This window comes from Acomys minous (genome assembly GCF_964271855.1).
Source record: "Acomys minous genome assembly, chromosome: 9".
Taxonomy (NCBI): domain Eukaryota; kingdom Metazoa; phylum Chordata; class Mammalia; order Rodentia; family Muridae; genus Acomys; species Acomys minous.
Window position 1 is genome coordinate 27,496,132 of NC_140490.1, and position 12,540 is coordinate 27,508,671.

A 12,540-nucleotide genomic window follows, 5' to 3' on the forward strand; every position below is an offset into this window, starting at 1 on the left:
AGGAGGCACACTTTTACAAGAAGCCACTAGGGATGATTCTCTCTGCTGCATTTTGGCAGAGTATATATAACCAGTGGCAACTACCATTTTAATATTCCAACTATCTGTTAGAGCCCGACACTATACACAGAAAAGACACAGCAGCCTAAAATGTGTCCCTTTTTCAACTTATATCTTGTATGTTGCAAATCACTGCCATAAATTAACTTTAAAGATTCTTACGTATATAAAACTTTCCTATTCTAAATCTTTTAAATTTTCTATCATAAAACTATTAGTTTCTAACATGAATGGTATTAGACAGAGGCTGCTACTTAGTAACAGACCCTTGGTGTGGGCAGTAGTTGAGATAAAAAGTTTTACCTACTATCTTGCTTTGGGAAGTATAATAAACATTCACTTGTGTATGAGTAAGATTTTCAGAGACATTTCAGAGTATTCAAACTGAATACTAAAATTCTCCTTAAAAAGCTAACAATTGCCAAATCAGATAGTTTCCCAATTACTCTTAGACATAATGTCTTACTAGTGCATATCTTAATATTTCAAATACTCTAGTAGTTACTATACTTTTTAAAAGGATTATAAGAGCCAAAAATGAGGGCAAGTCAGATGGTTCACCAGATAAAGGCACTTGCCACCAAGACTGGTGACCCCCCCCAGGACCTACATGGTGAAAAGATAGTACCTCACAAGTAGTCCTCTGCCCTCTACAAGTGTACACTGGCATGTATGTATAATACACACACATACACACACACACACGTAAACAAACTGTAATAAAAATTTTAACAGTAAAATCAATGTAAGATCTATGGAATAATTAATAACTCAAAAAGGTAAAGAAACTCCCCCAAAATCATTAACTGATGGTCTTTTTTCTTACTGTCCAATTGCATTTCATGTCTCCCAAATATATCCAATTTTGATGACTTTTTTTACTCAGTTTTCCTGATCATTTTCTAAAATGAAATCATTAAGTCTTACTACATTAATTTCATATCAGTGTCAATCCATTTTTCAGTCTAAATGTCAGTCACAGCCAGGTAAAACTAGTAACACTAGTGTAGTGACACTGCACAGTGATCACTGCAATAGTCTCCTCAGTATAACTGACAGGCTTACACAGCTTTCTCAAGAGCAATACAGTTCCACATTTGCAGTAAGTCAAACTCAAAAGTCCTCGGTTAAAGTCACAGGCCTATGGGCCATATTCCTGTGAACAGCTACCACCACTTGGTAGGACTCAACCTAATTTTCATTGGGTTCAATTTTGTTATTTAACATTTCTATTCACAATTCCTTTTTCTTTGTTCATTTGTTTCTCTTAATTATAACACTTTTACCTCTTTCTTTTGTTTAGCCAAAGTTTGCCCAAACTTCAAGGGTCAGTTTATGTTGCAGGATATTTGATTCCATTTTGAACCCCAAGATTGTGAACTACAAAAGCCTGTTTCTTGTTTGGAATAGCTCAGCCCTAACACACACCTTTAATCCAAAAGCTTTCTGTAAATAGGATTAAAGTTAACCCTAGGTCAACAGGCATAGCAAGCAACCAGTTAACAAGGATTAACAGAAAGGAGCAACATTGAGAGAAGGGTATTTAAGACAGCTTGGAGAAGAAGAAAGGGCTTTTGGCTTTTTCTTTCTGGGATGTTGGCTGAGTAGGAAGATCAGCTGAGTGTTTCCTCTGCCTTTCTAAGCTAGCAGGTTTTCAACCCAGCATCTGGCTCCCGAGTCTTCATTGATAAAATCAAACGATTTGGATTTTCTTTCTTTGGTCTCCATTAACTTTTTATTATTTTTCTCCTCATTGTAAAACTAGGAGGAAAAAAAAAAACCAACCCTAAATTATTTATTAGGGCCTTCATGAGATGAGGTAATTGTTTTCTCCCTTGCAGATAACAATCCTTCTGGAAACACAACTAAACATTAAAGTACATAGCCCTTTCACTCTATCTGTTAGTGTTTCACTTGTGTGTCTTAACTCCAAAGGTAAATATGATAGACCTGGGAAAACTGCCATGTATTGCACTACTTTTGTGTTTGTTTTTAGACTTCCAAACAGTACTAGCTTGGGCTTAAAACCTACAGTCTGTTAAGTACCAATTCTATAAGAAACTTCATGGAATACAAAACTGAGTCATTCACACTAAGTGACCTGAATTCCATTCCTGGGATCCACAGGGTGGAAGGACAGAATAGATTCCCATCAATTGCCTTCTCACCTCCACATGTGTGCTATGGCCAACCCCAACACACACACTCATTCACTCACTCACTCACTCACTCACTCACTCACTCACTTTCTCTGTCTGTCTGTCTGTCTGTCTCTGTCTCTGTCTCTGTCTCTGTCTCTGTCTCTCTCTCTCTCTCTCTCTCTCTCTCAATCAATGTAGAAAAGTAAGTTTTAACTTATAAGTACCTGTACACTTAACTACATAGTCTTTAGAATATATTAACTATAAAATGATCGAAATAAAAAAGTATAACAATATAAAATTCACAAATTTCAATAGCACAGATATATGTATGGAAATATTTTTGTATAATTTGCAATTAATTTCATGGTACAACCAAATACTAACTTTTTTTGTTTTATAATTCTATTATACTGCTAGTCTTAGTCATGCCCTCAGAAACTAAATTACTGGCAGTAAGACTATAAGTAAGATTTAAATGGTTAACTTCTGTGTTTATTAGAGAAAATCCTTAATTATGCTAAATTACTACCTAATTTAAAAGATACAAAGCTTTCACAAAAGACGTTAAGAAAAAAAGATTCTATTAAAATGATTAAATATTCTCACTCCACTCCTTCCATATACATCTTCCCAAATAAAATCATCACAGTGAAATCTAACTAGCCAAACATGTGGTAGGCATTCTATAATACCCAGCAGTATTCAATTTATTAAATAAGACATATATAATGAAAAGAGCCAAATTCTAGTTGTGAAAAATATATTTATCTCAGAACATACCCAAAATAGCACTCACAGTCTCAACCTTATATCCTGAAGAAAGAAAAATAAGAAGAAAAGACGGATAACTTTTCTAACAACTAAAATGGTCAAGGAAATAGACACAAAAGACAAAAAAGAAAAAATGACAAAGTCCGACACAACAGGAAAACAACAGAGCCATAGACCCATATATAATACACATTTGATCATAAATTGGGGATTATCTGAATAAGACAACTTAGCATAAAAGAAATTAAGCTTGAAATATACTTACGGATCAATAGAAACCTTAATACAGGTCATGTTCTTATCCCTCTGCTTATTATCAGCAGCATTAACTACAAGATTAAACATCACAATGAGTAATAAAGCATACAGAATTATATCAACTTATAACTATATGTGGATCCCAACTTAGTGACATTTGCACTATTAACTTTAATCACTATTAACTTCAACTATAAAAATATTGTTTTCTAAATAAAACAAAGTTTTACTCAGTAATTCCAAATTACTATTATGTTACAGCAAACACATGAAATCACACACATACACACAATTGCACATACACACACAGACATACACACATACATAAGGCAGGGTGTATTCATTGATCTACAAATATAAAAAAGAAGAAAAATATCTAAATCTAATCCCCAATCCAGTTTAAAAGAAAACCATATGGCTTACTTTGTATCTTGGTGACAAATAGTTATCTTGTCTTAATCTCCTTCAATAAACTAATAATTTTATATGTAGATTAAACTAATTATTTTTTAACTTAAGTCTTAATGCCCTTATTTTAAATATTATTTTTAATTTTTTAAATCTTGAACTGATTATAAAATATTTTTCTTTGTAATATTAGTATCACAAGAAATTGCAAGCACAGGCATTCAATTTCCAGATTAAAAACTCATGTAATAAGCCTGAAATAACAGCATCCAGTCAGAGGCCAACACGTGAATTCAAAGTGTAACCAGGGACACTCCATCACTTTTCCCAAGAATATACAGGAAGAAGCTCAGAGATATACATAATCACAGTGTAAGAAACCTCAAACTATATTAATGAGGTGAGGAGAGAATGTCTAGAAAGTCTAAGGTTAAAGACATTTACAGAGTATAAGCACTGCCTGAGTCAATAAGATATACCACTTCATTGTAATTATACTAACCATGAGATGGAAAGGAGCAGAGCTTTCTAAACTAAGCTGCCCAACAGAAACACCTAATTAGTGGGTAAGAAAAACTAAATTTATATGTCTAACCTCCAACTCACACAATCTGCCAAGTTAAGGCCTTGTTGTCTCCCTATGTAACATGCTCCTCAAATAATCACGATGCTAATAAACCCCAAATGAGAGCATGCATGAGAGGATAGGTTCTCTATGGGATTACAAATACAACACACTAACTTCACACATGAGCAAACATAAGTAAAATGCTAGGAAGCAAAGAAATATAAAACCATTACAGCTGTGTATAAATTTTCTGAAGAACACATTTAATATATGTGTTATATATTTAATATAACATTTATATTATTTATATTTAATACAAAATATTAATATATATATACATATGTATAAATATTAAATAACAAAACCCAGCAAAATACTTTTTAAAATTATACTGCAAAGCTTGCTTGATATGTGCCAGGCCAATGCTCTGAAATTAATAGAAACACATGCATTACATCCTAAGTTAATACTCACCCAAAATTTCATCAAAGATCTTGTATAAGCCTGGAACAAAGGTAACCTCTCTGCAGTTCATTCCTACATCTTCATCATACACCCACATTAACTGTTTTAAAAGAATGATTCAAAAACACATTTTACAACATAAATCCCTAACTCCAATTTTACTTAGCATAAATCCACATTGTCAACAAGATATAGTTGTTCACATCTGTAACCTCAACACTCAGAGGAAGCTGAGAAAAGAGAACTGCCACAATTTGAGGCCAGCCTGGGCTACATGTGAGTTCAATGCTAGCCAGAACTACAAAGTGAAACCCTGTCCCCAAAAAAGAAAAGAATAAACATCGATATTGGCATTTATTCTATTTAAAAGAAGCATTCAAATTAAAGCTAGAGTCAAGTTCAGTAGTCACAATGAACTTAAATAACTAAAGTGAAAGTTGTTCACTTTATATTGCTTATATTTTGTTCACACATAAGGTCTGCTTCAATATAAGGCTGTAACTCAGTAATACTTATGCTTAGCCATGTGTAAGACCCTGCCCAACAAAACACCTCTGATTTCAGTTTCTCTGCCAGTTTCACAAAGCAGAGGTTAGCAGTCCTAATTCTAACCATTCTACAGCAGATGGGGATCCCAAATCAAATCCCTAAGGCCTAGAGATTTCTGTTTCTGTCCATAACTAAGAATCACGAGAAACAGTACCTACACAATATTTAAAACTATGAAAAACATCTATTTACTTTATACTTTCATTTTATTCTAAAGCATAAGTAGCACAGAGTAAAACAATAAGAGCCTGACTTTAAGCTTCCCAAAATTGTTAGAATCAAACAAGATAAATATATTAAGCCAAGTCCACAGTAAACATAAATAAGTTAATTCTAGAATGTACCACTGTTAAAGTAAACCACAGCATGCACTGTGTTGGACTTTAAAAAGAAAATTCTTATGGCACCATTATATTCCACATGCCTATATTTTATGTACTTATCTCCATAAAGTAATGAACAGGTTCCATTTCTCCTAGGTCTTTTTCAGGGTTCATTCATTTTGTTTTGTTTGCCTTTTCATATGAGTTTCAGGCCCACGGCCCCGTGCATGGTGAGCTACATCCTTAGCTCCCCTCTCTCTCTTCTTAATCATGATCACAGACGTGAAATCCGAGACTTACCAACTACATGCCTATAATTTTATTAAAATATTTTAAAAGAAGATATATATATTCCCTAATCTGAATCAATTTTAGCAAGCAATTACCTGTGTCAACGGTTCCACTGATCCAATGTATGTATCAGGACGAAGGAGAATATGTTCAAGTTGGGTCTTCTTCTGGTACACTCTCTCAACAGACAACTTCTTTGAAGAATCATTTTTGTTTGCTGTTTCCAACTCTTCCTTTTTTGCAGCATTGTTCTGATCAAAAAGAGTCTAAATTAACCAAAAAAATCAAATTTAAATATCCTACACCAAGGGTATAGCCACATGGCAAGGGGCCCACCTAGAGCTGGGCGTGGTTGGCACACGCCTTTAATCTCAGTACTTAGGAAGCAGAGGCAGGTGGATCACCTCTGAGTTTGAGGCCAGCCTGGTCTCCAATGTGAGTCCAAGACAGCCAAGGCTACACAGAGAAACCCTGTCTCAAAAAAACAAACAAAACAAAACAAAACAAAACAAGTTCAAGTTTTAAAGACCTACTTCTAGCAGTTGGGCTGCCTTAATCAGAATTAGTACAACAGACCCTGTCTTTCTAAGATATCAAGTTAACAGTTTGTGTTCAAGATTTTCCAAAGGATTCAGGTTACAAACAGGTTACAGAATCAGAATGAAAACTGAGTGGCTTTGAGGGTCACACAACAGAGCCTGTGTAGTTAATAAATACAGTATGTCAAGACTAGCATGGTTAGAAAGTCCTCACGTTGCTCATCTTAGTAGAGCATGCCAGTTTCAGTTCATGGTGACCCAATACTAAAGCACCTTCTGATTCTTTCCTCTGCCAGTTCTAAGGATATAGAGCTAGGTAATAGTGATGGTTACCATTCCTACAACAGCTGAGAACCAAATCAAACTTCCAAGATTGTCCTGTCTTCCTCATAGCAACAGAGCATTTCCTTCTAGATTCCCTAATGCTGACTAATATGGCAACTCACTAATAAAGAGATTATGATGGCCTATCTTCAGTTTCTTAACATAAGCATAACACCATATGTTACTCCTTTAAAATGTCATTATATATGCTAAAAAATGAAAATGCATGCTTTTTGAATAATCTAAACAAGAGTAAGACTTCTAACAGGAAAACATATGGAAATTCAAATATTAACTGTAATTGTTCAAGATCATAATTTTATATAATATTAAAGGTATTTAATAACATTTCAAATACTAATTTTACTGATTTTTGCTATGGTCATATTTTATTTCATTTATATACTTACTAATAATGCTAATTCACTTAAAAATAGCTTTGTACAAAAGAAAATAATTCCATAAGGTTTTCATATTCTTTTTCTGCCAAGAGTTTGATGACGAAGTTACTAGCCAGAAGATAAACTGTGTTTTTAAAATACCAGTTCTCAAATTACTAATAATGTTCTCTGCCATTATGATGTTTATAGAAATAAAATATTGTTAAAATGGGCACTGTGATAGTTAACCTTGTCAATCTTAGGGGACATAGAATAACTTAGAAGACAAGACTTGTGGTTATATCTGTAAGGATATTTCAAGAACAGGTTAACGTTCATCCCTCTGCTTCCTGACCACACATGTAATAGGATCAGTTCACCAGTATGTCCTGCTAGCTCACTTAGAGGCACTCTCATGCCATGTCTTCCCCCTCTGAACTACTCAAAGTTACCCCATTTTGTCCTAGTTTAAACTAAAGTTCCCCTAACCATAAACATTCTCATGCAGCTGCACCTGCTGTTCCTGATGGTCCATTGTTTTACCACATAAAACAAACTGCTTTAAATCAGCTGAACTGAACCCTCCAACTGTAAACCAAAAATAATTCCTTTCTTCACATTGCTTTCTCAGGTATTTTATCACAGCAATGAGAGAAGTAATAACTAATACAGGTTCTCAAAATACTTAGGGCAAAGATCATAATTACTAAAATGATTGTCTACATACTTTAAAAAGACAGACTTACTGAATCAAAGGAAGGTGATTTTTCTACCAGTAACTTAGAAAGGCACCTCAAAGTATGTGATTACTGGCATAAAGGTTGCAAACATCTAATAAGCACATAAGAAAAAAGCTTCCTCATCAAGTTCACTTCTCTAAAACAAACATCACAAAATATATATACTTTTTTTCAAGATTAACTCAACCTTAACTTAGTGTCTACCTAATTTGGTTTCAAAATTGGCCTTAGGAGTTTCTGCTAAGCTGAATTGGCATCTGGAGATGGACAGCAGGGATTTAAAAAACAAACAAACAAACAAAACCCTGCCTCATACCATTTTCAACAATTTAACTACACTCCTGCACTTTCCTAACAAATAGTTGCCACCTCCCTCTCCCCTTCTACCTACTCCCAAATGGCTATAAGAGAAAATAAAGAAATGGCCAGAATCTACCATATCCCTATATCAAGTTCAAAGATTTGTCAAAAACCAGAACACATAATGTCAACAAGACTGAAGATTAGGAAACTCTAAACCCTTCCCCACAGACACACAGGTTAAACTGTAAGAAATCCAGAAACTGCTTAAGAGGTCTTGTCCCTCTGATGAAGAAAACGAAACCTTATCCAAGTCCATGACCCTTCTCAATAAGACAGAATAGAGAGGAAATACAACTTCTTCCCCTGAGTGGATCTCAAAAGGAAAGAGACAGAAGAAGTGCTACCAGAGGGACTGTTTGCTGTCATCCTTGAATCTAAGCAAGCAATGGCAAGCGGAGCTGCTAAACTGGGAACCACTGAGAACAAAGGCAATCAAAATAAATTGGTCCAGCAACCAGTCTGTAGTTCTAGCGACAGACATTAGGTGGAGCTCTAGTACCATGGCTTATTAACAGTGTGTGAGCATAGACACTGTAGGGCAGAGGAGACACCAGACAGTCCCCTAGTATAGATCTACACAAAGCTCTTCAGTGAACAAGACCAGAGATGTCACATCCCTGGAAACCATTTGCAAAGTCTCCTGATTGTCTAGGTGGACTAACCAGCTGATGAAAGTACCCAGAATGGAACCAGACTGTTAAGAAGAGGTACCTAAGCCAACTCTGAGAGAAAGAAAAAAATGAAGAAAAAGGGAAACACAAAAACATTCAAAGGGACAAATTCAATCTTCATGGATTGCCCCTAAGGAAATGAGGTGCTCACATATGTAATCCCAGCACTGAAGACGTTAAGGCAGGAGGATTGCTATAAATGACGTTCAGACTAGGCTAGAGATCCTGTCTTGGTGAAGGAAGAAGAGAGAAGGAAGGAAAATGGGAAAGAATGGAAAAGAAAAAAGAATGAATAAATGAAAGGGAGATAAGAGGAAGCTCAACCTTTACAAATGCACAACTAAACAAGAAAATCAGTAAGATACTAATTTTAAAATGAGATAGATAACAATTTAAAAAGACTCAAGATTAGTTCTGAAACAACTAAAGAATACAATAACTAAAAATATACAGACTCAACAATAGACATTGCCAACCACAGGAAAAAATAGAATATATGAAGACAGAAATATCAAATGGAAAAGAACCCAAAAAAGATATAATGAAGAAAAATTAAAAGAATTTGGCTCACTTGGGCTACCATTAATTAAACAGAATATATGGTAGAAAATGACTCAAAGGAGAAGATAAAAATGGGAAGAACTTTCCAAATATGAGAAGAAAAATGGACAAATTTAAGAAGCTCACAGAATTCACACAAGCACAAACTGAAAGAACCTCAATTAAGATATATGATTAAACAGTCAAAGTCATGGATAGGGCCACAGGCCCAAGCAAAAGGCATGAGTTCAATTCCCAACATCATAGAAAACTAAAAGTCACAATGGAGATAATCTTGACAGCAATACAAGGAAAACAAATTATCATACGGTAGAGAGTGGTACTAGGTTATCAGCAGTTAGCAACAGATACAGTCTAAAATATAAGTAAGACAAAACATTAAAGCCTACCAAGCAAAATATCTGGCAAAATTGCCCTACAAACATTTTAACGATTAAAAAATAAGTTTGTAAAGAAAAAATAAGCAAAAGCTGAGCACAGTTACTGATGAAAACCCCTCAAACTGAAGCAAAAGCCATATGAAAACATAAGACTTCCTGGGAAAAGCAAATATAGAACTTCCTTCTCTTTTTTTCTTTTTTTCTTTTTTTGTTTTTGTTTTTGTCTTGTTTTGTTTTTGTTCCTTTTCTCTTTTTTAGAGTTTAGAGACAGAGTTTCTCTGTGTAGTCTTGGCTATCCTGGACTCAGTTTGTAGTTCAGGCTGGCCTCAAGCTCACAGCTTCTGCCTCCCTGAGTGCTGGGATTAAAGGCATGCACCAACAGGCCCAGTTCTAGAACTTTCAACATGCATATAGAAACATACTTTACTTAAGAATGTGGTGGAAAGGTTGAAAAGTAAAACTATACAATTATAAATCTATATTAAATAATATGCAACACTAAAAAAAGCTGTAATTTTATTATAGTTTTGCCTTTTTTTTTTTTTTTAGTAATTGCTGATAACCTAATAAAACTCTCTAATTTAATCACTTGTGGGTAGCAGAAGAATGGATACAGCTTTTATATGCAATTGGTGAAATTAAAATTAATTTAAATTTGAATGTGGCCAGCCTGGACAGCCATGGCTACACAGAGAAACCCTGTCTTGAAAAACAAACAAGCAAACAAATAAATAAAATGTTATCTCATTAAGCTGTTTTATGAAATTGCAGTGATAACCACAAAGAAAATATTGACAAAACATAAGATGAGAAGTAAATGAAAGTATAACCTCACAAAAAAAAGACAATGGGAGAAAAGATAAAAGAGCTACAAGATATAAATCAAAATAAATCCCAACAGTAAATCCTTTCACTGCCTTAAATATTAATGGATTTAATGTATGTTTAAGCATGTATTAGCCAATTTGATTTTTTTTAATCCAACTACATGGTGCCCACAGAGGCACTTTAAATCTAAGCACACATGGGCTGTGGGAGAGATGGTAGGGAAGCATACTTCATACAAGCAGGAGCCAAAGAAAGTGGGGTACTATAGTTACATTATACAAACAGACTGTTTGAACAAAAACTGTGACAAAAGACAAAGATAATTTACCAGGAAGATACCATGTTCAACTCTGGACAGGACAACCAGACCAAAGATCAATATGAAAACAAAGGACTTAATAGACGCATACAGCCAACCTGACTCAAGAACAGCTGAATACACATTCTTCCCAAGTGCATACGAAGCATTCTCTGACACAAACCACATGTTAGCTCATAAAATTAGTCTCAACAAACTGAAGATTAAAGACATACATCCTCTCTGTCTATAACAGAATGAAACTAGAAATAAATAGAAGGGAAACAGAAAACCCAAATAGTGGAAATTAAACAATATACTTGTAAGCTAAGACTCAAAGAGGAAATAACTAGATAATTTTCAAAATATATGGGGATACATAAAAGCAAAAGAGGAAAAAAACTTATAGGATCAAGATAAAATGATACCACATTTAAAACTTAAAAATAAAGATGTTGAACCAATAGTATACATGGATAAGATATTATCCATAGAATTAAATCTAAAATTGACAGACTCAAGTCCCTCAGTCTTAGTGTCTTCTTCCTTACAGAAGTGCCATAAGAATGAAGTGGAAAAAGTGAATGCTTGCTAAAAAATGTCATCAAATGAATACATATTATATACAATGAATCCACCACCTAAAGCTCCAGAGAAGAAAGATCAGCCAAAGGCCAAGTAAACTAGCTCTGTACCCATGGTGGTGACAGGAGCAGAAATAAGGAATGCCAGTGCCTGAGGTGCTGATACAAGTAGCTGGACTACGTGTTACTACGGATAACATGTCTCATTATATCTGGAACTTCACTACCATCTAATCTCCAAGTACACTTGGGAGACCTGCCTCATTTATAACCAAAAATGTTCTCTGCTGGACCTCTGTCCTGGACCTGAGGCAATCTAGACTAGTTCTTCTCTCAGTTGTAGCCAAGTGTAATGTATCTACAATAAATAAATCATCATTTGCTGTCTCAGGAATTTTTTTAAGTTCTTAAAGTCAATGAAAGAGAGAGCTATTTTGTGTTTTAAGGTCAGCAAAATACACACATGCTTTTTAGGATTTAAATGTGCAATGTCCTCCACAGGCTCATATTTCAAATGACTGTTCTCAAGCTACTAGTATTATTTTGGGAGGATGCAGAACTTTGAGGAAGTGGTACTAGCCTGCATAAACAGGTCAGTAGAAGCAGGCCACTGAAGGCTACACTTAGTTTGGTACTGAGCCGGATATGTGAATGACTCTGCCACACACTCTGTAATCTTTCCTGCTATGAGACTGAAACACCTTCAAGCCATGAACCAAAATAAATCTCCTTGTGAAGTTGTTCCTGTCAGGTATTTTAGTCACAGCAATACAAAAACAACTAACTCCGAAACTGGTACCAAAAAAGCAGAGTCATTGCTGTGCCTAAACCTGAACTTGGGTTATTCTTTTCGAACTAGTTTGTGGGAACAAATTGTGAGAGGCTTGATGTGTGAATAGAGAAATCCCAAAATGCTACAAGCAGGGTTTAATGGGTAACTTCCAGGGGAGCCCTAAAAGATCAGAATGTAACAGAAAGATAGACAGCGAAACATAGCACCAACATTTCAGGTATGAGCAGGGATTTTATTGAGAA

At 34.8% G+C, this 12,540-nt stretch overlaps 1 protein-coding gene across 2 annotated transcripts in view; it reads right to left on the reverse strand.

Annotated features, from left to right (window-relative positions):
* Positions 1-12,540, reverse strand: part of TOP2B (DNA topoisomerase II beta) — a 64,004-nt gene that overhangs the window by 41,455 nt on the left and 10,009 nt on the right. Inside the window, exons 2-4 of one of the 2 annotated variants that reach the window (XM_084795052.1) lie at positions 5,933-6,088; positions 4,684-4,774; positions 3,241-3,304 (exon numbers count right to left, since the gene is read on the reverse strand). In XM_084795052.1, coding sequence (XP_084651178.1) covers positions 3,241-3,304; positions 4,684-4,774; positions 5,933-6,088 — 311 coding nt within the window. Of the gene's footprint in view, positions 1-3,240; positions 3,305-4,683; positions 4,775-5,932; positions 6,104-12,540 lie in introns of both variants that reach the window. The other variant, XM_084795051.1, reaches the window with a different exon arrangement.